The sequence below is a fragment of the Sinocyclocheilus grahami genome, unplaced genomic scaffold (genome assembly GCF_001515645.1).
Source record: "Sinocyclocheilus grahami isolate Dianchi unplaced genomic scaffold, SAMN03320097.WGS_v1.1 scaffold15.1, whole genome shotgun sequence".
NCBI lineage: Eukaryota > Metazoa > Chordata > Actinopteri > Cypriniformes > Cyprinidae > Sinocyclocheilus > Sinocyclocheilus grahami.
The window spans coordinates 1,637,660-1,665,334 of NW_015505194.1; the positions used below are offsets into that span (position 1 = coordinate 1,637,660).

Consider the following 27,675-nt stretch of genomic DNA (forward strand, 5'->3'; position numbering starts at 1 on the left):
GAGCCAAATGCGAAAAAGTTCTACCTCCTTTAGTGGACTTTGCTATCCTAGGTACTACCAAAAGTCCAGAGTTTTGTGACCTTAGGGAGCGTGATGGATTGTAGCGTGGTAGAAGACTAGTTAGGGCCTTATAGGCAAGTAATAATATTTTGTAACTGACACGGAACTTAATAGGTAGCCAGTGCAGAGACTGTAAAATTGGGGTAATATTATCGTATTTTCTTGACCTCTATAATATAGTGTTAATCAGTGTTGGGGAAAGTTACTTTTAAAAGTAATGCATTACAATATTGCGTTACTCATAAAAACGTAACTAATTACGTTACTTAGTTACTTTTTATGGAAAGTAATGCGTTACGTTACTTTTGCGTTACTTTTTAAATCTGGACAGGGCTTACTTGTTTGTTTTTAAAATAAAAAAGTTATATTTTTTCGCAAATATAAAAGCCTTTTCACACCAAAAGTGAAATGAATAAGCCTCAGGCTGAAGGGAAAGTAAATTTACGTCCGTACAGTAGAATGCAGAAGAAGAAATTTTTACTTCAGCAATAAAACAAGACACATAAATGTTTGTCTAGAGTAATTTTTGCTTATTAGTACGGTTGAACTGGATAAACGAAGGTCAGAAGCAAAGACATTGGTTAATAGAATGGGATTAAATGCATAAAGGATATTTGTGTTGTTTAACATTTAATTATTGCAGGTTTGCGTCATATTCTGAGTTGCATTATTTTTATTCATTTTGAGGAATACTGAATCTGTGTTTTTTTTGTTTGTTTTGTTGTGGGTGAGATGAATTAATGCATATTCATATTTATTTTAGAACTACAGTAACATCTTCTGATTTCTCAACATGGGGACAGGAGAGTTTACTAGTTACTTGAAAAAAGTAATCTGATTACGTAACTCACGTTACTTGTAATGCGTTATCCCCAACACTGGTGTTAATGGTATATAGATAATGGTGTTATAAATGACCTGAAATGAAAAAGTCATTTATAGCACCTTTAAGGTCCTATGTAGCACTTTCAAAGCATGGTTCTTTATGAAACCCTATAAAAATGGTTCTATTCAGCACCAAAAAGTGTTCTGCTATTGTTACAAGCTGAAGAACATTTTTCTGGTACTGTTTAGAACCATTTTTCTTAAGATATGAGACCTCATAATGGGAGTGGGAATTGCTTACTGTGCAATAGATACATGTACTTTACTCACATGCTTTGCATGTGACACTCAACACGGCATCTGCACTATATCATGATTTAAGGAAGAATTCACAAAAGACAACAGATTGTAAGAGTTCCTCTTTTTCATTATTTTGTTTTCTATTTTTATGAACATTAATGTTGTTTGTTAGTTTAAAACTAACTCCAGCATTATCCCATAATCCATATACAGTTACTGGCAAACCTGTCATAAAAATGGACTTGCATTTAGATTTTTCTTCTTTTGAACAACATTGTATATTTGACAAAATTAAACAAAATCTTGTTTTTCTTTAGAATTTCTAAATAACCTTATGTGCAAATACTGCAAAGATTTTCTAGAAAAATCTAGATACTTTTGAGAGATGAGACATTTCCTTGCAGTCTGATTGGTGCTGATCTAATGGGTGGTTGTTTTTAGGCTAAATCAACAGACAAAAATCAATCATCTCAACCCCAACAACCAGCATGTATTGTTTGTTTTGTAGTTCAACTTCAAATCAGTTCCTAAAATGAAAAATCTTAAAACTGGACTTTATAATGCAGAACATTGAGTGGTATGATTTTCAGGCCACCGCATGAAGATTGGGCCTATTTTTATTTTTTTTTATGTTTAGTTGGGTTGTGTTGAGTTAAATTCAACTAAGTATAGATCTAATACTGATTTGCTTTGAGTATTTACATATATTATGCCATTAATGATAGATCAAAACAATGTGTACATTTTATGTGTATATTTTTGTTGTATTTTAATTTATGCAAACTGTTTTTCTGCAGCAAAGAGGCATGGAGTCAACATGGTATGGATCAGCACACTTCCATGGAGTGACCCTAAAGTCCATTGCCCCTGTGTGTGTGTGTGTGTGTGTGTTATATCTGTCAACATAAGCTGTTTTTTTGTGAACTCAATGTCATCATGGTCTCAAGAATCATTTGTAATCATGGGAGGTGGTTTATGTGTCTGGGGTCCATTCAGTTGAGAAATGTAAATGTATATGAATACAAAATATTATAAAAACATAAAATAAGTTTTAGTTCAATAGACTTCATAAGAATAATAGGTGTTATTCCATATCAAGAGCAAAGGTCATTTGTACAATCATAGATCAGAGATCATTCTTTCAAATAATGAAAAATTAGATGAAAGGGTCTTTTTATGTCAAAAATCCCTTATTGTTGAAATATGAATAACATTGCATTTAAAAATCACAACATTAATTTTTGGAGAGGACATAAAATGTATAGGGCCTAGAGCTGAGATTACTCAAGATTTCTCAAGATATGTGTTTTAGAACGTATCTGAATGTTGTGAAAAAATGTTATAATGTTTTTACATATACATGAATACACAGTAGGCTAATATTAGAATTGATGACAAGCTGTGTACACTTTTGGCTATATGAGAAATCATAAGGCAACATATGCTGCCTCCTGGTGGAGATGTCGAACATATTTCCATCAGAGTTTTCCATCTCAAACCTATGAGTGCTATAATTTTGTAAAATATAAACATAATTTTGGAACCGTGAGAATGGTATTCAGATGGCCAATCTGTAAGACATTTAAAATCTAAATCCATATTTAATATAGGGTGATGTTATTTGGGTTAAATTGAGTCATTAGGTACCAAGGTCGTTTGCAGTGATTGGATATTGGAAATAAATAAATAAATGATAATAATAAAAGAAAAACTAAATAATAAGATGCCACAATAATACTTGACATGAATTAATCTGGGTTTGCTGGGGGCTGTATAGAGGAAATGTATTTAACAAAAACTTGTTCAACATGAAACGGCATGTACAACACATGATTTTATTAGGTAAAGAATAAGATAGATAAATAGCCTCGTTATTTAATTAAATCTACATATACTTAATTTAAATTTTAGCTATTAGGCTTATATTGTCAAACGTTTCCTTCTTGTAATCAAGAATATATATATAGAGAGAGAGAGAGAGAGAGAGAGAGAGAGAGAATTACAGGAGAAATCGGGGGAATGCAACAGTATCCAGCTGCAGACAAGTACGCGCTTTCTTTGCCGCTGGCGAGCTGTTCTTTTGACAGTATATTGCAATCTGCTCTACTTCGAAGTGTACAGACTCGTCCAAAGAGTAGCATGGGTGTCTTGCTCTCTCTAGAACGCTGTGTGCGCACAGAAATGGTTTATTACTTGTCTTCAACCATATCGCAACGTGAAACATGAGTTTAGAATGTGAATGTTCTCAAATTTGATACTGGCATCCTTTTCTAAGATCCACAAGTCCCCCCCTACAGTGTAGTGGTGGTCTCGTCCATTGACAGCGGAGCAGAGCTGTGTGTGTGGTGTCAAGTCTCTCGCGCAATGATGAGGTTTCAAGTGCGCCTTTGAGATGTTATGGAGTATGTAGAATATTCAGCAATTTATAGCTTTTTCGCTTCGCTTTTATTAAAACAACATTCAAACTTTTAGACTACAAGGTCGACCGGTACGTGTAAACGTACCTTATTTAGTTTTGTGTTTGTATATACAAGCTTCTGTTAGTTTTTTCATGCGGCGAAAATGTTGAAAGTTTTGTGAGGACACTCCTTCTTCAGGACTCGACGGACCAAGGCTACAGTTGACAAACTGAGGGACATATCAGCTCTGTCGTTTTCATAAAGGTAAGTTTATGTCTCTTTTAAGCCTCAGTCTAATATATTTTTTCAGCAACATATGCCGCTGTTTGTAACCCATCATTTGCATGATAGCGGTCTATGGGAATCAATACACGGCTCTTTATGGCACCTAAAAACATGAAGTTTAGGTTAAATACTGGTTTGATGTCTTATTTCAGCAGTCTGCGATGGTTTTGTATTTCTAGGTTGGAGAAATTTCATTTAATTTTTTTTATTTATTTTTATTATATTATAATTTATTAAATTTTTTATACTTAGTTTATGGCCAGTTCTCCATAAAAATCCATGAATGTAAAGCAGGGGCTGTTTTTAATGCCCAGGAAGCCTGACCTTGTTATGCTAAGTGACTCTATTTAACCCTTCATATTCATTTTATATATTAAATCACTTGATTCCTCGACTATACACCGAGTAAATTGACATATGTGAATATATTAAGTTACTTTCTATATATAGTATAACTGAGTGTATAATTATAGTAACACTCCTTGTGATAGCTCCCTTATGTTATATTAATATTTGCAGTGCAGCTTTTCAATGGCAGTCAGATGGACTGACAGGTTATTCTTCCAGTTCAATTGCCATTTGTATTCTTAATTTCCCCTGCATTATGATCACCTTGTGGATCACAGCGTGATCTTCACAGCAGGAGTAAGAGGTCGAGTTCTCACTTTTCCAATCAAGTCTCTCCATGATGCATTGCAATCATCTCAGTGGCATGCCTGCCAGCCTGCCGTCACTGTCAGAACAAACCGGAACCACTCTCAACATTACATTTCCATTTCCATCTCTACTTTTAGTCTAGTTCTGGTAAATACCAGCAAAATGTGTAAAATAGTTTTGGGGAAATTCATCCTCGATGGGAAATGTATTGGATGACCTCTTGACATCATTACATTTAGCGACAAGCTATTTCAGGGAAAAATACCCTGAATTCTCAAACGAGGGTATAAGCGAATTGTTTGTTTTCCTGTGATTTCACAGTCCACCAGAGCGGCAGAAAAACTGGGTTTTCTGTTCTACTGATCTTTTGACACCTGTCAGGGTGCATTTTAGTTAGGCCACATTGGGGAATAGAAGGCTTAATGAGCCTCACACCAACAAACACTCCCACACACACACAGTTAATTGAGTTGATGTTTTATGCATGATGGGTCAAAGATGAATACTGTACAACTACATGTTGAATTGCACTGATGTGTACAAAGTGTGTCCCTCACTTTCCAGGTAACGTCTCTCTGGCTATTTGATCGATGCACATGGCAACCTGGCTCTTTTTTTTTTTTTTTTTGAATGGGGTGTAATGAAAGCTGTTATCTGGAAATGAATTAAGGGCAATAGTTGCACTTTATAGCTTTTCGCACTGGTCTGTGAAAAAATACATGCCACGTGAGTGTGTGGAATCTGGTGGTGAGACAACATTCACATTTGCCAGAGTGGCAGCTCTGTAATTGGGTCTACTCTAATGAGAGGAGGGAAGGTAATAAAGACAAGTTTGTGCAATTAAGGCTACTGGGAGTGAAACTGGAACCTAGGGCTTGTGTGGAAATCATAGAGGAATGTTTAGTCATTAGATGCAATATAAGTGCTGTGACGTATTGTGACAGAATATTTGCTTTAGAGACATGGCAGGCAAGGGTAAAATATTTGGTGAGAAGAAAGTGCAATAGGGGTCAGTGTAATAGAAAATGGCATGTTATATGTTAAACTAACAAATGCAAATTTATTCTTCTGGACAGTCAGTTTAAGTAAATGAAATAACATTGAAATACTCACAAGCTTGGCTGAACTGTATTGGCTTTTTTTCCATGCATTGATTGACATTTCCAAACCTCTTTTCAACCTTAAAGGGATAGTTCACCCAAAAATAAAATTGCTGTCATGATTTCACTCTCCCTCTCAGGGCGGTCCAAACCTGTATAACTTTCCTTCCTCCGTGGAAAAATTGTACTGAAGAATGTACCAGTAATTTCTTTCCACGCTGTTAAAAATGAATGATAACTGGAGCTTTCAAGCTTTAAAAAGGACACTGAAGCCTACTAAAAGTATCATAAAAGTGGTCCATATGTCTAATGCATTTTCTGAAGTCATGCAATAGTTTTGTGTGAGAAACAGCTTCAGTTTACTGTAAGTGATGGCATCATGCTTGCCGGATTCATGGTAGTTCGTGAGTGAAAATGACATTGTCTGATTCGTGAAAAAATTCTTCTTTTGAGTTGGATTTTTTTTCAGTGAATCAGTTTATTTGGTTCTCAAAACTAATCTGAAAATGTCATTCTGATGATCTGATCCAGTTAACTGTCTGCTTCTTTATGTCAAGACTGTCAGTGAACAATAAGTGAAAAGATTCGATTTCAGTCTATTTGTGAGCAAATTATTCTTGTGAGTTGAATCTTTTCAATAAATCAGTTTATTTGGTTCACAAGACCAATTAGAACGAATCAGTCTGTACAGTTCTCGAGTTCTACTCAGTTGACTAGTCCTCGATGTTAAGTCTATCAGTGAAAGGATTACATTTCAGTCTATTCGTGAAGGTAATATTCTTTTCAGTTGCATCTTTTCATTTATTTGGTTCACATAAGTAATCTGAACAAATCAGTCTGATGCAGTTCTTGAGTACAGCTAAACTAACTGGTCCTCTGTGTTAAGACTATTAGCGAAAAACAAGTGAAAAGATAATGTTTTTGTCTATTCCTCACACAAAACTATCATAGGATTTCAGAAGATTTCCATATAAAACATATAAACTACTTGTATGATACTTTAAGGCTTCATTTCCCATTCTTTGTAATTTAATGAAAAATGACCAGTAAGTGCTTCAATTTCTCAATTTGTGTTCCATGGAAGAAAAAAATAAGTCATACAGGTTTTGAATGACTGACATGAAAGTATTTGAATGATTACAGAATTAAATTTTTTTGGCTGAACTATCCTTTTAAGAAACATGAGGTCATTCTTTGGGATGTTGACATAAGAAGCTATATGGTTTTCCCAGTTTTCTTTAGGGTGTGTGAGTGCCACTTGTATCGTTTACAGAAAGACGCCAATTGTGCAACCACCTGTAAAGAATTATGGTTTGTGACTTGAGTGGCAGAGGATGCTTCTGAATCATGAGGTACTGGAACATCAAGTATAGCCTAATACACCATCTGCTCTCCACCCACAATTCATTTGAGGATATGTGTCTCACACTTCGCTGTTCTGATTAAATTTTTTGTGAGGGGCTTTTCAAGCATTTGGAAAATTAGGGTTGTGTTCGACTCCTCACTCTTGTCTTTCATTTTGGTTCCTCTTTACAGAGAGGCACATATATAGGCCTGATTCTCAGCTCTATATATGTGTCCCCCCTGTGATGTTGTTATTTCTGCTGGATCAGGGCCTGTGGGGACCCTACGTTTTTCATATTTTTTTCCATTTGACAGCAGCATGAGCTTACATTTTTTTCCCTTCAGAATGGAAAGTTCTGGGTTTCTTGTAGTTTGGTGAGTGTCTCAGGGAAAAGAGGGAGGGAGCAGCAAGCTACGCCCGCCAGGCCAGTAGCTTCACCCATGTGACTCGAGCCAAGGGAGGAGCAACCCTTATGATGGCCCTGACAAACTAAGCAAGCAGAGCTAAACCATTTTCTGAAGAGGTGGACATGTCTAGAGAATCAAGTCTAAATGTCTATAAAATATATTTCTCTTAGAACTAACTATCTAAGACAGTACCTTCGCAAGAAGGTGTAGCTTTAACTGAAATAAAGTGCAGATATAAATAGATATTTACGGTATCTTTGAAAATGAGAGTTTTTTTAGGTCATTGTAACATTGCAACCCATGAATGTTTATTTAGAAAAAAAATTATCTCGTAGTGTTGCTCTGTGGATGCAGCACGAAATAGATGGCAGAAGGTATTTCACTTGCCACCATGCAGTCTTGAAACCAGGAGCTTGTGTGCTAAAGTAGGACATCCTGCAACACTGGAAAGAAAGATGCTTGCATGAAGATATGTTTTTGCAAATAAAATATGCACAGTCTGGTCATAGTAATAGATTTCTGCTTACACAGGTCTGATAGTGACCAATGATCTTTTTCAAATCTAGTTTAAGGGTCAAGTTCTTAAAATATACTCTGTGTTCATGTTGGTTTCATATGGTTTTGAAAATATAAATTATGAAATGTCATGTAATGTAACCCTCAAGTAAAAAGTTGTATATTGTGTCAGGAGGACAGTTGTATATTATGTCCCCACAAATATATCTAAATGAATTTTAATACAGAAATTAAAGATCACAGAAGAGATGTATTCAAGTCATTGTATGTATGAATAGCATTTTAATGTATTTTTGAAAGAAATAATTAGATCCAGACAAAAAAAATAACAGGCATTACGTCATTGACTAAACTGTAAACAAGTCCGATTCAGAAAGGGATAGGAACAGATAAACTGAAGAATGGAGCAAGAGGCTGTAGTAAAAAGTGCGAGAATATAGGAGCAAGTGCATATAGTCATGTGTAGCTTACATAACCTATCGTTAAATTTCACTTCCCGGCCACCTCACCATTTATATGGTCTTTATATGATTTGTTTAAATAGAGCTAGCAGTGCTTCACACTCTGCCCCCTCTTAACGCTGCGGGCACAAGCTCATGTACAGTAAGACACACCAAACGTTCCAAATTACCCACACACATGCTCTCTTCATCATCTCCCTGGTAACCCACGCCGACTTGATTGTTGCTAAGGTGGGTTAGCCTAACCCACTGTGAAGGAGTCAATAAATTCTCTCCGTAACAAAGTATTCAATGGTTTCCATGGATACCAGGATTCACTCCCTCAGTTTGGAAGGGTAACACGTTTTCCATTATTCCAAAACCTATATCTGGCAGAGGAAATGTAAATCTCTTTATTGTGGCTTGTGCTGAAAGTATAAAAGAGGCTAATTTTGGGTTCAGAATAGCTAAGTATCTACTTTTTTCTTTGTGTTTGTGTGACAGGGAGCAGCAAGGATCTGGGAATCATCTGTGAGAGTGTTTCGTCATGGGTAAACAGAACAGCAAGTTGCGACCCGAGGTCCTCAATGACCTGCGGGAGAACACTGAGTTCACGGAGCACGAGCTGCAGGAGTGGTACCGCGGCTTCCTGAAGGACTGCCCGTCTGGCCACCTAACGGTAGAGGAATTCAAGAAGATCTACGCCAATTTCTTTCCCTATGGTGACGCTTCGAAGTTCGCAGAGCACGTCTTCCGCACCTTCGACACCAACAGCGATGCCACCATTGACTTCCGGGAGTTCATTATCGCCCTGAGCGTGACCTCGCGCGGAGGCCTGGAGCAGAAGCTCCGCTGGGCCTTCAGCATGTATGATCTGGACGGCAACGGATACATCAGCCGAGCTGAAATGCTGGAGATCGTACAGGTGAGGTACTTTTTAATTCTTGTCTTCCTTTTGGTTTCATTTGCATTTCTGTATTTTACCTGGCTAGTTATTGTTTTCAGAGCAGCTTGTTCCACATCAATATTGGCTCAGTCTAATGTTTGGTGATACAGACCTCCTGAATAAACAGATCTCCTCAATCAAGTGTTCCACAGGCCATATGGTCTTGCCACAAATGGTGGCCAAACACAAAGGCTTTGTTCACTACTTCAAGGGGTCTGCTGACTCTCATCTTAATAACATAGATGGCTCTTTTACACCTGCGACCGAGGACGTGTTATAAAACAATATCTGAAAGTGACATTAAATGTGTCTGGCAGAGAAATGGGCTCATGATCATTTGCATTGATTACGCTGATATGAAGTGTTGATTGAAGCTGTGACAGTGACAGCTGCGTTATGGAACTTTTGACTGTCAGTAGTAGCATTATTAAGACAGCCTTATCAAACTAGTTGCAACTGAAAACCGAAGCCTTTGCATGTGACAGCAAACTACCATATGCTTTGACACACAGTTACATTAATCTTCACAGGCGATTTATAAAATGGTGTCATCTGTGATGAAGATGCCTGAGGATGAGTCGACGCCAGAGAAACGCACAGATAAGATATTTCGACAGATGGATACGGACAACGATGGTACGCCTCTCGAGATCCATCTCCCACTCACTGTTATTATTTATATAGAAGTTGAACCACACAAAATGTCATAGAAACTTCACTTGGGGGAATATATATATATATATTTCCTTAAAACAAGATATCAAGATAATTAAGTTTGCATTTAGGTTTCCTAACCCAATGTCAATTGTCAGAAATTTTTTTTTCTTACCCAATTTCCAAATCGTTTTTTTATTAAGCCAAATTTAGTGTTTTCATGTCTTATGTAACTTTGGTTGCCAAGTAAATTGAACAAAAATACTGATTTAGAAAATAATTTTTCACCGTGTCCATGGCAACCACTGACACACAGATAAACCAATAAAATGTATTTAGGATTCTAGGATATTTCATCAATATTTGCAACACTCAGATGTTACTCTTGTAAATGGGTGAAATAACATTTTTGTTGTTGCTTTTTCAAATTTATAGGCAGACTCTCTCTGGAGGAATTCATCAAAGGTGCCAAGAGTGACCCCTCTATTGTCAGACTACTGCAGTCTGACCAAAGCACCTCTCGACCGTTATAAATACAGATCTTAAAGGGGTCATATGATGTTGCTAAAAAATTTTTTTTTGTGTGTATTTGGTGTAATGAAATGTGTTTGTGTGGTTTAAGGTTCAAAAACCACATTATTTTCCATATACTGTACATTATTGTTTCTCCTCTATGCCCCGAAACGCGTCGATTTTTACTAACCTCATCGGACTGAAAAGTGAGGTGTGCTCTGATTGGCCAGCTATCCAGTGCGTTGTGATTGGCCAAATACCTCAAGCGTGTGATGGAAATGTTACGCCCCTTACTATACTGTGATGATGCCCTGTCCGGCCGGAGCGACGAGACAAAAACATTAAAACCCATTATAAACGAGGCATTTGTTGCATCCAGTGGGGACATAATTACAGATTATAATAATTTATATCATCTCTTTATTGAAAAAATTGAAATTGCATCATATGACCCCTTTAAAAGCAGCTGACAGGAAACCACTCACATGCACACTGAAAAGGCAAGATTTTAATTAATTAGACAGGTAGTTTGCGTTATTATAATGATACACATGTATCTTTCCTGCTTTAAAAATGTTTCCTTGTTAATGGGTGGTTACCAGTTTCATCAGTATTCCAGCCTGTTTTTGGATTGGTATTGTTGAGTTGTCATAATGTCTGGGCTTGGCCAGAATTTTAAAGAACCCTTGAAATCAAATTCAGATATTTATATTTTAAAACGTACTCTTCTGATTATTGCTTGCATTACACCAGTCAAATGCTTTTTAGAATGAATCTGTAAAATTGTCAAGTGACTTCATACTGTCTTTAAGAGACGACCTAAAAAGAATTACATTTTCTCAATTGTTTGCATTCCAATCAAAGTGTGAATTTCTGCATGTAAATGTTCAATTTGTTTTGCATTCATTCCAAAAATGTATCTCAAATATATCCAGAGCACTATTTGCATGCTCTTGGCATGTCCTAAACATAGTATTTGTACTAGGTGTTCTTTGGTTGAATGTTTTATACATCAGGTGGTCTAGCTGCATTCGGACCAGCCTGCTGTCCTGCCAGTCATGATTACTAAAATCAGTGACACTGACGACTGGTGAAATGGCCACTGAAACGTAAGCTTTGCCATCAAAAGTGATATATTTTAATGTTAAAATTTAAGTTATTTAACATTTTTAAAAATATTTCACAATATTACTTTACTGTATTTTTGATCAGATAAATGCAGATATTTTCAAAACAAAGAGTTTTACTGAACCCAAACTCTTGAACAATAATGAATGCCCACTGCTGGGTACTGAGGTTTCATTATCATGCATTTTGAGTTCAAATGTAGCATTTAGATTTAAAATCTATGCTAGAATATGTTTGGATTTTTTTCTCAGGAGGTCAGAGAATGATTTGAATTATAATGCACATTGATGAACTGTTTTAAACTGCAATCGAATGCCTAATTATTTTTCCTGTTTTGGTTTCAATTCTAAAGGAAACTTCTTCAAAGTAACAAGTGGTCAGTCAAACTTTTCACAACTGTTTCTGCCCTGAAGGTAAAAAAACAGCGACCATCAGCCTTTAGGCTGCTCATGAATATTTGAACTGTTGTCTGTGTGAACATATGGAGCAGATAGATTGGCAGACAGGTGGTTAGTTTCTAGCTGTCCTTTCACCAGTCCAGTGTCAACATGAACAGTACAGATGCTGTTGGATAAGTAGCTCCATGGAATGTAACAGTAACACTTCATGTCACATATAGTGTCGTCAAGCTCTTTCTGTTAATGGAAACATGCTTTTACTCGGTTAATGCTCTTAATTTGCTCTTTTGCATGCGTGGCATTTCAGTGCTCCCTCAATATTATTTTTTCTCTGTAAAATGACTGTTGAAGTGAAATGCCAAAACTAATATTTGTACTGGATACTTATGAGTCAGTTCTAATTTTGTATAGTGTTGATTGTACTGTAAGGAATGATGGTTGACAAAAAAAGTTATATTGCAGCTGGGAATGGGATGTCCAGCCATATTTTTGTGAAGCCAAAGCATCGGTGCAAATCTAAATGTTGCATTTTTACAGTGCATGTCTGCATAAATTCTCAATAAACCACTGACTCAAAGGCCACCGGTGTTAATCTGAGTAACTTCCTAGACAAGCTGTAATAAAAAAAGCTAGTCAACTTATTGTTTTATTTTCGTAACAAAAAATTATTTTTTTTTCAAAACAGTGCCGTGTAAGAAAAATCTACACAACACCCACATCACACCCGGTCCAGCACATTAGACTAACGGGCAAACTGGGATGCAGGTTGGATGACATTCTTTTCAGTAACACAATTTAAAAACAATAACCAAAAAAATAGTCGCATCAGAGGGAGAGAGGGTGAAATTGGAAACAACTTTAGGCATCTTGCAACTTCAGTGAAAGGAGCTGCTGAAATGACAGAAAAGCCTAATTAAATAACCACTGGTTTATCATTACCAGAAAGACCAGCACCATCCAATTAAATCTAGTCAATGAAACAGTCATTAGAAAGTGTCCTATGAAGAGCCTCTGTGTGACATCTGCTTACTGGAAACAAGTGTTTGATAATCAGTGAGTCAAATTCTGCTTCATCAAGCTGATTGAAAACTCCAATCAGTCACTTAATCAAAAAGTGAAGAAGGAACTTGAGGCAGAGCATAGCTCAATCATGATGTATATACTGAAAAGCCTCATTTTTCAACTAGCGTGGAGATGTTTTCTTTTAAAAAAAACTGCACAATCGTTTGCTTTATTTGTATCTTTTCCGAAGTTTTAAGGAATTTTGTCCCAACCATCCCCTCATCCATGGGAGAGAAGACATAGGCATAATTTGGGGTCTAGAGTAGTTTAGACCAGGTTCATAACTCATCCTTCTCCAGATCCACATCGGTCAGGTCAATGTCATCCTCCGTGGGCAACTAAGGAAAGGCCAAAAAAGGGGGGTTGAAAACAAGGAAGGATGACATCCATACACCCTCACTTTATTTTCTATACTCACCACTCCATCGTTCCCATCCCAAGGTTCCACAGTGTTGATCTTAGGCAAAGCTCCACCTCCCACTGTAGCAGTGGAGCCACGGCCAACAGAAAGTTCCCTGCATAAATAAAGACATTAATAGTTTAACAGCATAAAACAGGTTGACAGTTACAAGGGCCCTTATAAACAACACCTACAGTTTACTGTATGCTAACAGTCTCTGTGATGTAGCTTGTTTCCCAGAAACATAAACTGCAGCCTTCTGTTACCTGAGGAATTCGTGGATGCCCGTTTCACTGAATGAGCCTCTGAGCAGGGCGAACTTCATCTTGCGAGCATTAATGGCTGCCATGGCAGGATAGCCAAATCCACCGATCCCAAGAGAGGACTCCAGCTCCATCTGTGCCCCTGCTTCAGTCCATAACCAACTGTACAGAGAGAGAGAGAGAGAGAAGGAAGAGTGTGACATGTGTGACTGTTTTCCACTCTTTATTCCCTAAAGTCTCATCTCTGGCACACAAGCAGTGACATGTACTGATGTTATTTATGGGCAGGCTGATCTCAACTTGTACTCAGACTGAAAACACTGACCCCCACATCTTCTTCTTGTATTTCTCTGCCATCGTCCTCATCACCTCCAGGTAAGAGTTTCTTCCAGATGCACCTGCGATCATAGAAAACTACAGAGACTGAGCTTTGCTTCCACAAATTAATAGCGTTAATATATATATTTATTAGAAATGTTGGCAACTAAATAGTACTAAAATTACTCAAACTAAAATAAATTAATACAAATAAATAAATAAAAATGACAGAAGCACATCAAATTAAAAACTTTATTAAAAATTAACAAACTTGAGATGCATAAAATAACAAGATAATAATATTCAAACTATAATAGTAATAGTACTTACATGCATCATGTTACTAATACATTTGTATAATACACAGTAAGTTATAAACTGAAGTGATCGCTTATAGTGACCACTGCAATTAATTAAATTTAAAAAAAATATATATATATATATATATATATAACATTTTGGCTGATGATAATTATTTTTAGGTTATGGCTGGTATCTGATAAATGGCTGGTACTGAAATTATATGCTATTTTGTGTAAATAAATAAAAAAACTAAAATCAAACATTTTAAATGCAACAAGTGAAATGAGGCATCAGCATTATACTGTATATTTAACAGTTATTAGTCCTTTTTTAAAGATTAAGTGAACATTAGATGACAGACTAAATTAGTAAATGAGCATGCATAATAAAATTTCCAACCCTGACCGATATATAAAATAAAAATCTGTAATATTAGACGATAACCAATATGGTTCCAGTATATTGGGCATCCCTAGTGAATCATTCTGTTTAAGAGGATTCTCACTTTCATATTTTAATTTGTAAAACACAGATCAAATGATAATTAACAAAAGTATCTCGTTTTAAAGTTGAAATTGTATTGTACCTGTGTCTAAAATGTGAGGCAGCACAGATATGATACACAGCTGATAGTCCTCGCAGGTTTTCTTCAAAATGTCTTCATTCAAAATCTAAAGGAAATAAAATTCACATGAATATAAACTAAATATTTTTTAAACAGGTTACAATACCTATTGATGTTTACTAACTAAATAAAACACTATCTTAAGAAATAGAAGAGAAAACACTCACCTCTTGAAGCTCTGGAGGAGGGATGTTGTCAGAGTAAAGATCCATGGCACGAGCAACAATGTCAGATCGAGTACGTCCTCCCTGATAGTCCTCTGGCTCCTCTCCTTTACGAAAGACCTTTATGGTGGGGAATCCTCGAATCTACCAATAAAAACAGCAGAAATGACAGTAAGTCCAGATGCACTTAGTCAACCCAAAAACCAGAGAAGAAAGAAAATGGCACGCAAAAAAATTAATTCTGCAAGACTGGAATAAAGACAGACATTCAACTGAAATGTCCAAAATTTATTAATATTGTTTGTTGGGATATCACTGGGATCTAAAATGAAACTAGAGACAATATAATAATTGGTTATATTGCAAGCCAGTAAATAAGAGCTGACATCAGACGTACCCCATAGCGGCTGGCCAAGCCCTGGTGAACAGTAGCATCCACAGCACCCAATTTCACTTTACCCTTTGTCTGCTCTTGAACTTCTGTGGCGGCTGCCGTCCATTCTGGCTCAAGACTGGAAACATTAAAGAAAGTCAACAGGGGAAAGCCCAGCTGGCAGAGGAATTTCATTGTCTTTGAATCCATGTAAATAATTGAAGATGGATTCAGCAGTTCAATAATGCATGGCGCAGCATGTCAGCTACTATTTCAGCGGGATGACAGACAGGCAGGTCTTATGATGTATGCGAGACACAGAGAAGGCAGCATACTTTTTGCAGTGTCCACACCAGGGGGCGAAGAACTCCACCATCCAGAAATCATCACTGTCCAGTACGGTGCTGTCAAAGTTATCATCTGTCAGCTCCACCACATCCTTCTTATTGCCGGCACCACCTCCACTCTGATCACAACAGAACCCAAGAGTCAATTAAAAGGCAAACATAACAATATAGCAACAAAGTCATCATGGTGGGCTTCAATACCTGTCTGCCATAGTCTGAGCCTCCAGTCTTTCCACCAAGTCTGTCTTTCACCAGGGAGCGGAGAGCATTCAGAGCTGCGTCTACGATGGCCGGACTGCTACGGCCACCTAACACAGAGAGAGAGAGAGAGAGAGAGAGAGAGAGAGAGAGAGAGAGAGAGAAAACCATACTTAGGAGGAGCAACAGACCATCATTTTGCCATAAAACATTTCCTTTGTGTTGCTGCTAAGATGTTTTATGAGGATGCAGTACTGAACCTTGGTAGTCCTCTGGTTTGTGTTTGTTGGCTCCGAAGATCTTGATAGTTGGGAAGCCTCGGACTCCATACTGGCCTCCCAGGGAGTTGTGCTGGTCTGCGTCCACAGCACCCACCTTCACAATGCCCTGTACCAAAACACAAAAGGCATCATTCAAATAACAATCTCAAAAAAAAAAAAAAAAATATTCAAGCAGTTTTACTTTTTTTTTTGGAATATCCATTTTTTACTTTTAGATTCATCCAATTAACTGCAACGGGCCAGGCCACTTATTTAATATTTAAAGATATTCAGAAAAAGGATAAGATATTACCATTTAGATACATATTCCACTGAACAAGCATTGTTCCTTAACAACACATAGTACTTTTAAGTAATTAAAGTAAATAATAATCAATCCGCAAAATTAACAACAATAAAAAAAATATTCTGAAAGAAATCTCTTATGCTTACTTAGGCTGCATTTACTTAATCAAAATGACAGGAAAACAGTAATATTGTGAAATATTATAACAATTTAAAATAACTTTTCTATATTAATATATTTTAAAGAGTCATTTATTTCTGTGAATTTTCAGCAGCTGTTACTCCAGCCCTCAGTGTCCTGAGGTATTGAGTGTCCAGTGTATTGATTTCTGTAGGATCATGATCCTACAGAAATCAATATAGTATGCATATTTGGTGCTCAAGAAACATGTTTTATTATTGTCAATGTTGAAAACAGTTGTGCCGTTTAATATTTTTGTGGAAACGGTGCTGCAATTTTTTCAAGATGCACTTTGTTGAATATAAAGATCAAAAGAGCATTTATTTTAAATATTTTTTTTTGCATTATAAATGTATTTACTGTCACTTTTGATCAATTTCATACATCCTTGTAGAATAAAAGTATTAATTTCATCAACGGTTCAATGAATCCTTCTGTGCCAGTAAATTGAACCGGCTCTGAATAAGCACCATTTCCCTCGACTGTCAACCCTAATAGCAATTGCTGAAGTGTAATTACATTGTTTTTATGTAATCTTAAATTCAGAATTTACCTTTAAAGCTGTGGCTGCTTTCTTCCATTCAGGAGTCAAATTCTTACAGTGTCCACACCTTAAAAAAGAAAAACAATAAGATGTCAGATACTGCACATAAACATCTGAACACAATCATGAAATGTGGTATAATAATGATGCTCACGACTGTATTATGCATCATATGCAAACTAAAACTACTGGCATGTAAATCATGATGCAAATAAAGTGCCTGAAATATTAGAGAAGAATAACTAAACTATGTATGCTTTCAACAATATACTCTCATTACACCGTGTATATACTGCTTAGAAAGCAATCGATTGGGCTGATTCAGCACCAGCATTTCAGACAGTAACCTGATCTGTAACTACAGATCTAGAGCTCTCTGTGAGTGACACCGTGGTTCCACAACACGCTTCCAACTTACCAGGGGGCATAAAACTCGACCAGCCAGAGACTGTCACTCTGCATGACTTCCCTGTTGAAGTTGGAGGGGTTGAGCTCAACCACATCATCACTGGCAGAGTAGAGACCGTGGACAGAGAGTACAGTCAGAGAACACGCCAACACACCTGAGAACATACAGATGATAAAGAAGGAGCATCAGTACTGGTGCATCAGGTGATTTCATCAGCTTTATTTAAAAAGCAATGCTGCACCTTTCTGTAAAATCAAGAACCACAGGATGAAACATTGCATATGGTTAATAACAAACAGAGCTTTCTACTTCCAGACTCTAAGCACATACAAGAGATGATTGCAGAATCTCAATATGAACTGTGACTAATTATTAGTCTCCAATTGTACAATACGAAGATGAATTTGCTGTAATGTAAAGGCCCAACCACCATTACTCACTCTGCACGTTTAACTATACTATAACAGCTGTGTCTCGTTTGGAAGGCTGCATACGTCATCGAGACTGTCTCATTTCAGGAAAGCGAGTAGGACACTCCGAATGCGACCTTCTTTCACAGGAATTCGGAGGATGCATGAGGTGTATCCTTCGCTGCTACAGATAACCCACAATTCTTTGCGTCGCCGTGAACAACCGTTGTTAATTTGAAAAATGTCAGCGTAACGTACACACAAGCGCAGATGTAGTGTTTACAACTTACCTTAATTCGCCTCGGTAAAAACGGATAAACTTTGTTTTTAATATCCTCCTCCTTTTTTTCTCTAATAGATGCCTGCTGTAGGTACGCTGCAGCTCCTCAAACATTTAACAAAATAAAACAAGTAAAAGCATTTTTTTTCCAAATTACTTTCCAAACTTAGAAAATCATTTTCCTTCATTTAAGTAGTGTGAGAGCGCAACGATGCTCTAATGTGTTGGCATAGCAACGTGATACTTCCGGTTTCCTTTTCAGCCTGTCCTACGAAGGCCGTCTCGTTTAATTCTAGGTTGAGGACACTTCGTATATGCATCCTACAGAGGAGTCGACCTCCGGAGGGTGCAGCCTTCTAAATGAGACACACTCAATGTTACATTTATGCATCCAATGTAAACAGAAGCTTTCTAAAACACTCCCTCATACTGCAATTCTACGTTAACTTAAGTTAGGCTCACAGTTTGCTTGCACACGCATTTGAGTCGATAAAACGCAACTCCACAGCGGAGTTCACGCCTTTTTGTCATTATAACTCACCCAAAAACGCCCGCATTGTTGTTCTCTGTGCCTAATCAATATCTTGTTCAATTCTTCAGGCTGTTCAATGCTGTATGCGCCGCGTGAACTCTCCACCTCACTCACCACATCACACAGCCGGTCTCCAACCAGCAGCGTAACAACACAACACAGTCGTACCGTGGCCTGCGGTGATTGGCGCGCCTCCACCCAGAGACGGGCTCAGCCAATAGGAGCTCGACGTGTAGTTCTGCGCCTCAGTGAAGTATGGTGGCTGGGAGGTAGTACAATTGTTTTATGTGTAATGTACTTAAGTAATTATGTACTATCTCAAATATTATAATATATCTGATATTAATATATCTGATGACATGACGTTGCTATTTAATTTCCCATTGTCCTATTCCCACGCGCCCCATTTTAATGAAAGACAAATGCACAAGCATACTTATTCAAATTAAGATGCAATGATAAATAGTCGCATGGTTAAAGAAAGATTCTAATTTCAGCCACAATATTATAAATATTATACATTCGAACACAAATTAGAGTATAATATATATATAAACGTGTTCTTCTATTAAAGGCACTTTAATGTCCCTGTGGTAGTTTTATTAAAACTAGCCAATTTCAAAATTTGTATTACATAGCGAAAACTATGAAAATATAAGGTAACTGTAAACCTAAACGATCCCAAAATTGATTGTGCACCTGTAGAACTGTTTGAAACACACACACACATACACTCCACACCACAAATCCTAATGTGTGTGTGTTTTGACGGTGTGAACAAAGAGCATATTTGTCAAAAATATGAGACGTGAAGAAACAAAGAAAAATCAAGGTGAAAGTCCCTTTTTGTGTGACATTTCTAATGTCTAAGCTGTGGTTTTGCAAAAAAAATTACACACAAATAGCATGAAAATATAACTATTTGTGATACACAAAATGCCAACTATGAAATTAGCTTAAGCAACACAGTGAGTTGACCATTAAATGTAATTTCCTTCAGAATGTTGTAACATATACAATACTGTGCCTTGAGATTAGGTGGATATGTTCATGACTTTCAGAAATAAATGACTAAAATTACAGAATTTTCCTGTGATGCATGTATAGACACTGTTAGGTTGTAATTAGACAAAATAATTAAACCAATGACAGTGCAACAGAAAGAGGTAAAATAACTCATAATTGAAGAAACACCCCATAAAAAGCCTTCAACAGGTAAGAGTCTCTATGCATACTTGGCAAGTGCCAAACACAAACATTTAATAATATTCTTAACTGACAGATGATCTTATATTTGCCTTAAATCAGCAATAAATTGCATTAAATCAGCAATGCTTGTAAGTGATGCCATCCATTTCAATAACCTGCTTTGTGCATATTGTGCGGGCATCAGGTGATTATCCAGAGATGTTGAAGATCTACTGGATGAAAGCTGACGGTAGGGAAAAGAACAGGAGGCCCAAAAAGATCAGTCCAGTTATGATGAGCAGAGTCACCACTGTTGCCAATTTATACTGCCACCAACACATTATGCAGGTCACCCATATTGGACTCAACAATGACAGGCTGGTAGTCGGATGACTGTGTGAAAGAGAACAGGGTTATACTGTAAACTCTCTCACACACATGCACAGCCACAGTATGGAAACAATAGACATGTTCAGTGTTTTATTTCAATGCGTTAATTTTATTAAGTCTTCATACTGACAAAAATAAATAAATCCATATTGCATTGCACACATGTAAACAAGAATTAAAAATACACTTTTTATATAAACAAGCCAAAATCAGTGCAAACAGGTCCATCGTCAAATTTACCATTCATTAAATAGAGCAACATTAAATAGCAAGCAAAAAAGTACAATGCACACAGCAAGCAAAAACAACAGTAGGAAATGTATGAAATAGCATTCTATTATGTTCTTTAAACTTGAAATGTTCATTCCCCTACTAGTTTCTGTGTTTCTCTAAAGGATAAACAACATTATCTTACTGGAGTGCAGAAGATTTGTGTCATGGACTGAAAGTGCAAACATCAAGGCAAAGTGTAATTAAATTACATACTGTATATATGAGGCCTGCAACCCTATCATAATATTTTTCAGATCGTAGCTACTGATGAACAAGTCATCTTTCTTCAGACAAACTTGCATGCTTATTGTGCTTTTAGCAGCAACATATACACATGTAGACAATAACAACAAAATCCAATCCAGTACTCAGCAATGCATTAATATGAACATATGCCATAAATATATACCAGACACGCTAGTCCAGTTTAGTCAATTTCGTACCAAAAATAGACACTTCACTGCTTTTTTTTCTCCCTATGACCAATTATTCTTGAAATATACAAATAGAAAGATAAATAAGTTAATTGATCTTTTTTGGGTTAGACATGCAAATTGATACTGAAAAAGTTTAATACTTAAAGAATATTTGATACGTTATGCTTAGAGTGCAACTATGAGAGATGGTAAACTCTTAAGATGTTGTTTAAAAATAAAAGAAGTGCTGCAAATTGTAATCAAGTATTAGAAAAGGGCCACTTCAGAGGGCAAGGTCAAATCAGAATTTCTTAAATGAACCTTTTTGACCCCTCTTTAGGCCCCGAGAAGCTTCTTGACCAGATAGCCTGGCATGCTGTAGAGAAACAGGCCCACCATGATCAGCAGCAGCAGAGCCAAGACGATCTTGATGATGAGCCATTTGTAGCGGTTGCATATCAGGTAGCGGATGGCCTTCAGTGGGCTCAAAAACCACAGGAAGGTGGTGTCAGGCCGGCTGTGATTGGAAAAAGTGGTGGTGGTGAAGGGGTTGCAGGTAAGAGGTGGTGAGTTGAAAGGTGAAACCATGGATGATGGAGGAAGAGAGGTAATACAAATGTTAGTGGTTAGTAAGATGATTGCAAAGTTGTAAAATCTCTTTAAGGCATATTATCCATTTAAAACGATAGTTCACTCAAAATGAAAATGTCTTAAGTATCTTTTCAAACCTGTGAACTTTTTGCCAATGCAAATAAAGTAAATTGGGTCCAATGAATATTCCCACTGACTTCCATTGTATAGACACTTTTTACTTCTTTTGTGTTTCACAGAAGAAAGAAAATATCATACAGGTTTGGAACGACATGAGGGTGAGTAAATGATGACAATTTTTCACTTCTGTGTGAACTATCCCACAGAGCTAGTAAAAATGTTCGTCTACGACTCCCACTTATGTGCATGATACTTAAAATTTGTAATGGATTGAGCTCAGAGCAGTACAATGACACATCACGCAACAAAGTGAAGTTCAAAAAGCATAGTAGCAGACAGTCGACTATAAATCTCATAAAATCCATTACTGGGACAGAAAACTGGAGGCAAATGATAACCACAAAGACCTGAAGTACATCATAACACACAGATACGCCGATAAGATGGAATGATAGAGGAATGACAAACTGAAAAACACTTTGTCACCCACAATCCCTCAGGTCCATGTTAGGCCTTTAAAGACAGCGTGAGTTGCAAAAAGACAAGTACATTGTGAATGGCTCAGAGAGAGACTGAAAGCAGAGAAAACAGAGGCAGTGAGAGTGGGCTACCAGTGGTCTTCCCATCTCCCCTCATGCCCCTAGGAGTTTCTTGACCAGGTATCCAGGAATAGAGTAGAGGAAGAGCCCAACGAGGAGAAGGAGGAGTAGCAGGGCCAGAGCCTTCAGGATCAGCCAGCGGTAGTTGTGCCAAATGAAGTATCGTATGGACTTCAGAGGGTTCATGAACCACATTAGACTGGTGTCTGGACGACTTTTTCCAAAACAGGAATGGGGGTTGGAATGAAGGAAATGAACAGGAAAGGATAGGCAGAGGAAAGGGCAGTCACAGGAGGAAGGAAGGATGTGAAAAAGGAGAGTGGGAGTATTAGAAAGGGAAGTTAACCGTTTTAGAGGGGCATTCTTCACTGGAGAGAACACCTCTGACTTAAGCCCACTTTACCTGTCAGTGTTTGTGCCATACCTGTAATTATCTACAGTATTTATATGAGACTCTTTATGTCTCCTTTCTATAGCCGTATAATTAGCACATCATCATCATTTAGACTGGATATCCGAAATACTTAATGTATGCTGGCTACTATGGAAGCCTGTTCCAGCCTCAGAGTAAAAAATAAAAGGGTAATTGTCAATTTATTTCTTGTTATTGCAACTTTATATTTCACAATGTTACTTCAAAAACATTGTAATTTTATACACTGCCATGGGGTCAATAAACTTTTTTTAAGAAATCAATATTTTTATTCAGCAAGGATTCATTAAATTGATAGTATTTTGTAAATTGAGTGACAGTAAAGACAAAAATAGAAAACTGTTATTTTAAATTGTAATAATTTCACAATACTACTATTTTTACTGCATTTTTGATTAAATTAATGTAGCTTTGGTGAGCACGAGACTTATTACAAAAACATTTAAAAAATCCTACTAACCCCAAACAATTAAACGGTAGTGTACCTGCATGCAACTTTATTTCTTATTTTAAACTTAACCTCACAATCACCTTTTTTTTTTTACTCTTGTGGCAGAAATAGGCTTTCATAGTCTACTCTGCAGTATATGAGATATGATATCTTGCATATTTATTAACAAACTGAAAATGCATCATTACTCAGATGTGCTAGGCACCATGTGAGTGGAAGCAAATGTGTGTGTGCATGAGCAGCTTTATGTCTCACTTTGGTTTCTCAAGTGGCTCAGGTTCATTACGCCCAAAGCCGACTGGATTTTTCTCTGCCTCCTCCGCTGTCAATAGATGGAGCTCTGCCTCCACTTTTCCCTGCAAGCATGACATGGTTAGAATGTTAATAAGGCTAATTGATCTTATGCAATCAGTTCAATACACTTCTCAAGCAAATGTAAAATAACATTTGGGTAATAATAATTTTATCTGGCAAAGAAATGCCTGTTTTAATATTTTTAATTAATTTATTTATTGTATTAACTCACTGTAAGCTCAAATTCATCATTCTCATCCCGGGCCACAAATGGCCACCAGCCCTTCACTCTCTTCTGTTTGAAGATGGAGATGGTAGGTAGCTCATGCTCTTTGAGAACCATGTTGAGAGAGCACTGCTTAGCTGTTTTTGCTCCACGGGGAAACTTATTCAAGTCCAGCTCAATCGCACCTGCGAAAATAAACACAGAGAGCATGAAAAATGTCTTTTGTTTTGGAATCAAACACTCAGTTTAAACTTTTAACTGAGCACAATCTTATTTACAATAATTTGTTTATTCTTCAAAGCCAAAATGATCTCGAGTAATTCAAGGAAGTCATAAATATCTAATAATATGTCCTTTTTTTTGTCTTTCTGAATTGTGAACGTACCCAGGAAGTCATCTGCAGAGAAATGGTCAGCATCCCATACTTGAAGGGTGAGTCGAGCAGGAATCTTGTACTCTGTCTCATCCCAGGAAAACATGGATTCCTTCTTAGAGATGACTATCTTCTCCTCAGCCATGAGATAGTCAAAAGGGAAGACAAAGCGCCAGTTGAAGTTTCCTTCCCCAGTTAGAGAGTGATAATGCACGTCTGTGTCCTGTTTATCCTCCTGCTGTCCTTTTAGCCAGCTGAGCAGGGAGATGATTTTCAATTGTTAGAAGCAACACAATTTTAATATTCATACAAAAAGCATATAACAAGCATAGAACACTTATGGTCATCAGTGATTTCTTGTATAATTTGCATGACAAAACATGCAGAAATGTTCTGAACAAAGCGTGCATTTATACAATTGTATAATGTGTGAAATGTACATAAAAAATACTGAATAGACAACATGCATAAAATAGCATTAATACATATCAAGCTGATACTCCAATACTGCTTAAGAAAACTGGAAAAAAGTGAAATAATCAAATTCTACCCCATTGTCATTGCATTTACAATAGATGTTATTGAACATTTGAATGAAGTCCAAAGTATTATTTTTATAATAAAGTGCAAAGAATATGTAGATGATTAATTCATGACATAGAGGAGTTATGTGCTTGTTACTCTTTGATAATATCATTTGAAAAAGTGCATGTAAATCACAGATGCATTCTCTAGAAACAGAAAAGAAAAAGAGATGCCAGACATGACATCTAGTCAGTTTTCTGCACTTAAAGGAATAGTTCACCCAAAAATGAAAATGTGCTGAAAATGTATTCACCCACAGGTCATCCAAGATATAGATGAGTTTGTTTCCTCATTGGAACAGATTTGGAGAAATATAGCATTTTATTTGTTTCTTACAAACACACAACTTTTCAGTTCACAAGATGATAATTGATGAACTGGAGTTGTGTGGATTACTTGTGGATTAATCAAATGTTTTTATAAGCTGTTTTTTTTACTCTCATTCTGACGGCACCCAGAATGCAGAGGATCCATTGGTGAGCAAGTGAAGTAATGCTAAATTCTGATGAAGAAACTAAATCTTGATTTTAGGCAAATTTTAATATTTGGGTGAACTATTCCTTTAAGTTGAGAGGCTTTGATATGCAGAGCATACCAGTTTGAAAGAGTAGTCTGTCCCAACAGCATTACATCACATAGAGGTACTGTATTATGATTTTATTTGAACCATTAGTAGCCAACTTTATGGATCCAATACATGCATAATTGTATGTGTAACTTTTCAAAAGAGACAGATTAAGTCCTCGAGACAAATCCTTAGGCAACATATTGGTATACAAATGTCACATGTCAGATTATAAAAGTAGATTTTGGCATGCAAACAGACATATCTTATGCTTTCATGCAGAATTTGATAAAGCCATCTCAGTCCCCAAGACATACTAAACAAAAATGGCTCTATAAACCAAGACCATACCAGTTAATAAATCTTAAGACTGATGATACACGGGGCAACTTTTTGAGCAATGTTGCCGCCAATGGGTAACCAGATGAGACACAGAGCCCACGACCGATCTAAAGTATCCAGAAAGACATTTGTTACCCATTCTCAATAAGAAAGTGCCCAAGCAACATTGCTAAAAAAAAAAGTTGCCCCGTGTATGTATCATCAGCCTAAAGCATCTATTTATAAGGAGTTCAACTGAACAGCCAATTGAATTAATTTTAAATAACATTATACAGTGAATTTAGAGGTGATAACTAGAAAGCAACATAATTTTGAATGATATGGTCCCGTTTAACTTGAAATTGTATGGAAGGTGGTATTTGGAAAAAGCAGGTGCAGATTTCAGCAGGCGATGGGCAGAGCAGTCAAGCCATGCGATCGTATCGTCTTTACCCCCTGACATAGATGTCAGACATCTTCTCTCCTGTCAGGAAAGCATCGTCCTCTAGAACTACGTCATCAGTGTTCCAAATAATAACACGAAGCTCAAAGCTAGATAACAGCACAGCAATGACATGGGGGCAGGGAGGAGGGATAGACAAAATAACACCAAACGCAACAACACAGACAAACAACAAAAGAAAACAGAAACAAACAAACAAAGGTAACCGATTAAACCACACACTTTTCTCACACCTGCCCATACCTACCCCCTCACAAAAATGTCACTGGACTTTTCCCCTGTGAAGTAATCATCGTCTTCCAGAATTACCTCGTCAGTATTCCATATTATCACCCTGAGCTCATATCTGGGAGATGAAAAGAATGGGATCATCATCTTACTGTTAAAAGTGTTTTAACCCAAAAATGTGCGTCATGTGGTAATATCTAAACTGCAGTAACTGGAGAGTCAAAAGAAAAATATTATTTGAAACTGTTATTAATTATGACCAAAGTCATTTTGTTAGATTAGGTAAAAACTACAATAATCATGACCTTTTTTACTTTCTTATTAGCACATGTTCCTGTTCTTGTAATTGATTCAAAGTTGTCTTCATAATCTTTAATTGAAACGCAATAGTCTGCTCTTCCTCTGAAAAGATTTCACCTTTTTAGAATTTAGTCAGTGCATACTATTGGATAATGATATTGAATGTGCACATAGCTTCTTATATTTGCAATGCAGTGCAACTGCACTTCTGTCAGGACCACTATCGTCAGAATGATAGATACTTAGCATAAAGTTTGGTTTGGCGGTATGGTTCTGTTCTGGGCAAAAAACCTCCCTGCCCATCCATGCAGCCTGTCATGAATGAGCAGGGAGAGCAGCAATAATAACAACCCCCCTAGGGTTAACAGAACAGAACAATGCAGATATCATTAATGTACTCAATGATATTTAAGTGTAACACTTTATTCAAGATAAAGGAGTCTGATTAGCAAGGAATATCAGAAAGCTAAGTCCTGACTGTGGCGAAAGGTGGAGCTGGGGATGGAGGAGGGTAATTTGCTCCGAAGCAAGCTAAAAAGCTGCTGAATAATACTGAATACAGCTTATATAGGAATGCCGCGATAGGTGTCGTATTCCTATAGGTAGATGTGATCAGCTGAGAATCAGCTGATGCAAGCTTGACTCACGTGACCTGCCAGAACTAACGCTAAAGCTTAATTTTTTGCAGCGCATGAATATCTCAGACTAAAGTAAGACAGTTTCACAGTACAAAACTGGCACATTCTTTAGATGATTAAAAAATAAAGGCAGATGAGAGGCGTGAAGCCAGAAGAGTAAGTATGAGAAGAAAAAGAAAAAGGAGGATGTGTTTTATCTACAAACTTTAGTTTTTTTAGAGGTTTTTTTATCTGTTTCGCGGTTCCTTGTGGTATCTAAACTATAGCTGAATC

At 36.9% G+C, this 27,675-nt stretch overlaps 3 protein-coding genes across 4 annotated transcripts in view; 1 reads left to right on the top strand and 2 right to left on the bottom strand.

Moving 5' to 3' along the window:
- The first annotated feature begins 1,982 nt into the window (after window positions 1-1,982).
- LOC107601527 (hippocalcin-like protein 1) lies at window positions 1,983-10,538 on the top strand. 2 transcript variants are annotated; one of them, XM_016293762.1, is made up of 5 exons: window positions 1,983-2,005; window positions 3,461-3,848; window positions 8,839-9,259; window positions 9,811-9,916; window positions 10,370-10,538. In XM_016293762.1, the coding sequence occupies exons 3-5, from the start codon at window positions 8,882-8,884 to the stop codon at window positions 10,465-10,467; spliced, it is 582 nt and encodes a 193-aa protein (XP_016149248.1). In that variant the 5' UTR covers window positions 1,983-2,005; window positions 3,461-3,848; window positions 8,839-8,881; the 3' UTR covers window positions 10,468-10,538. The 2 variants fall into 2 exon arrangements, with proteins under 2 accessions (XP_016149248.1, XP_016149254.1); XM_016293768.1 differs by lacking the exon at window positions 1,983-2,005 and having other exon boundaries at window positions 3,312-3,848.
- A 2,086-nt stretch (window positions 10,539-12,624) lies between these two features.
- LOC107601540 (protein disulfide-isomerase A6-like) lies at window positions 12,625-19,107 on the bottom strand. Its single transcript, XM_016293779.1, has 13 exons — window positions 18,958-19,107; window positions 17,736-17,880; window positions 17,327-17,384; window positions 16,287-16,413; window positions 16,030-16,136; window positions 15,817-15,947; window positions 15,506-15,620; window positions 15,112-15,252; window positions 14,906-14,990; window positions 14,024-14,096; window positions 13,702-13,860; window positions 13,454-13,550; window positions 12,625-13,373 (listed from the first exon to the last, which is right to left on the bottom strand). The coding sequence occupies exons 1-13, from the start codon at window positions 18,971-18,973 to the stop codon at window positions 13,314-13,316; spliced, it is 1,314 nt and encodes a 437-aa protein (XP_016149265.1). The 5' UTR covers window positions 18,974-19,107; the 3' UTR covers window positions 12,625-13,313.
- A 2,300-nt stretch (window positions 19,108-21,407) lies between these two features.
- Window positions 21,408-27,675, bottom strand: part of LOC107602556 (otoferlin-like) — a 66,412-nt gene continuing 60,144 nt past the window's right edge. The window contains exons 35-39 of the mRNA XM_016295087.1: window positions 26,484-26,582; window positions 24,315-24,556; window positions 23,936-24,114; window positions 23,665-23,765; window positions 21,408-21,732 (exon numbers count right to left, since the gene is read on the bottom strand). Of these exons, the coding sequence (XP_016150573.1) occupies window positions 21,552-21,732; window positions 23,665-23,765; window positions 23,936-24,114; window positions 24,315-24,556; window positions 26,484-26,582 (802 nt within the window). The 3' untranslated portion in view covers window positions 21,408-21,551. The remainder of the gene's footprint in view (window positions 21,733-23,664; window positions 23,766-23,935; window positions 24,115-24,314; window positions 24,557-26,483; window positions 26,583-27,675) is intronic.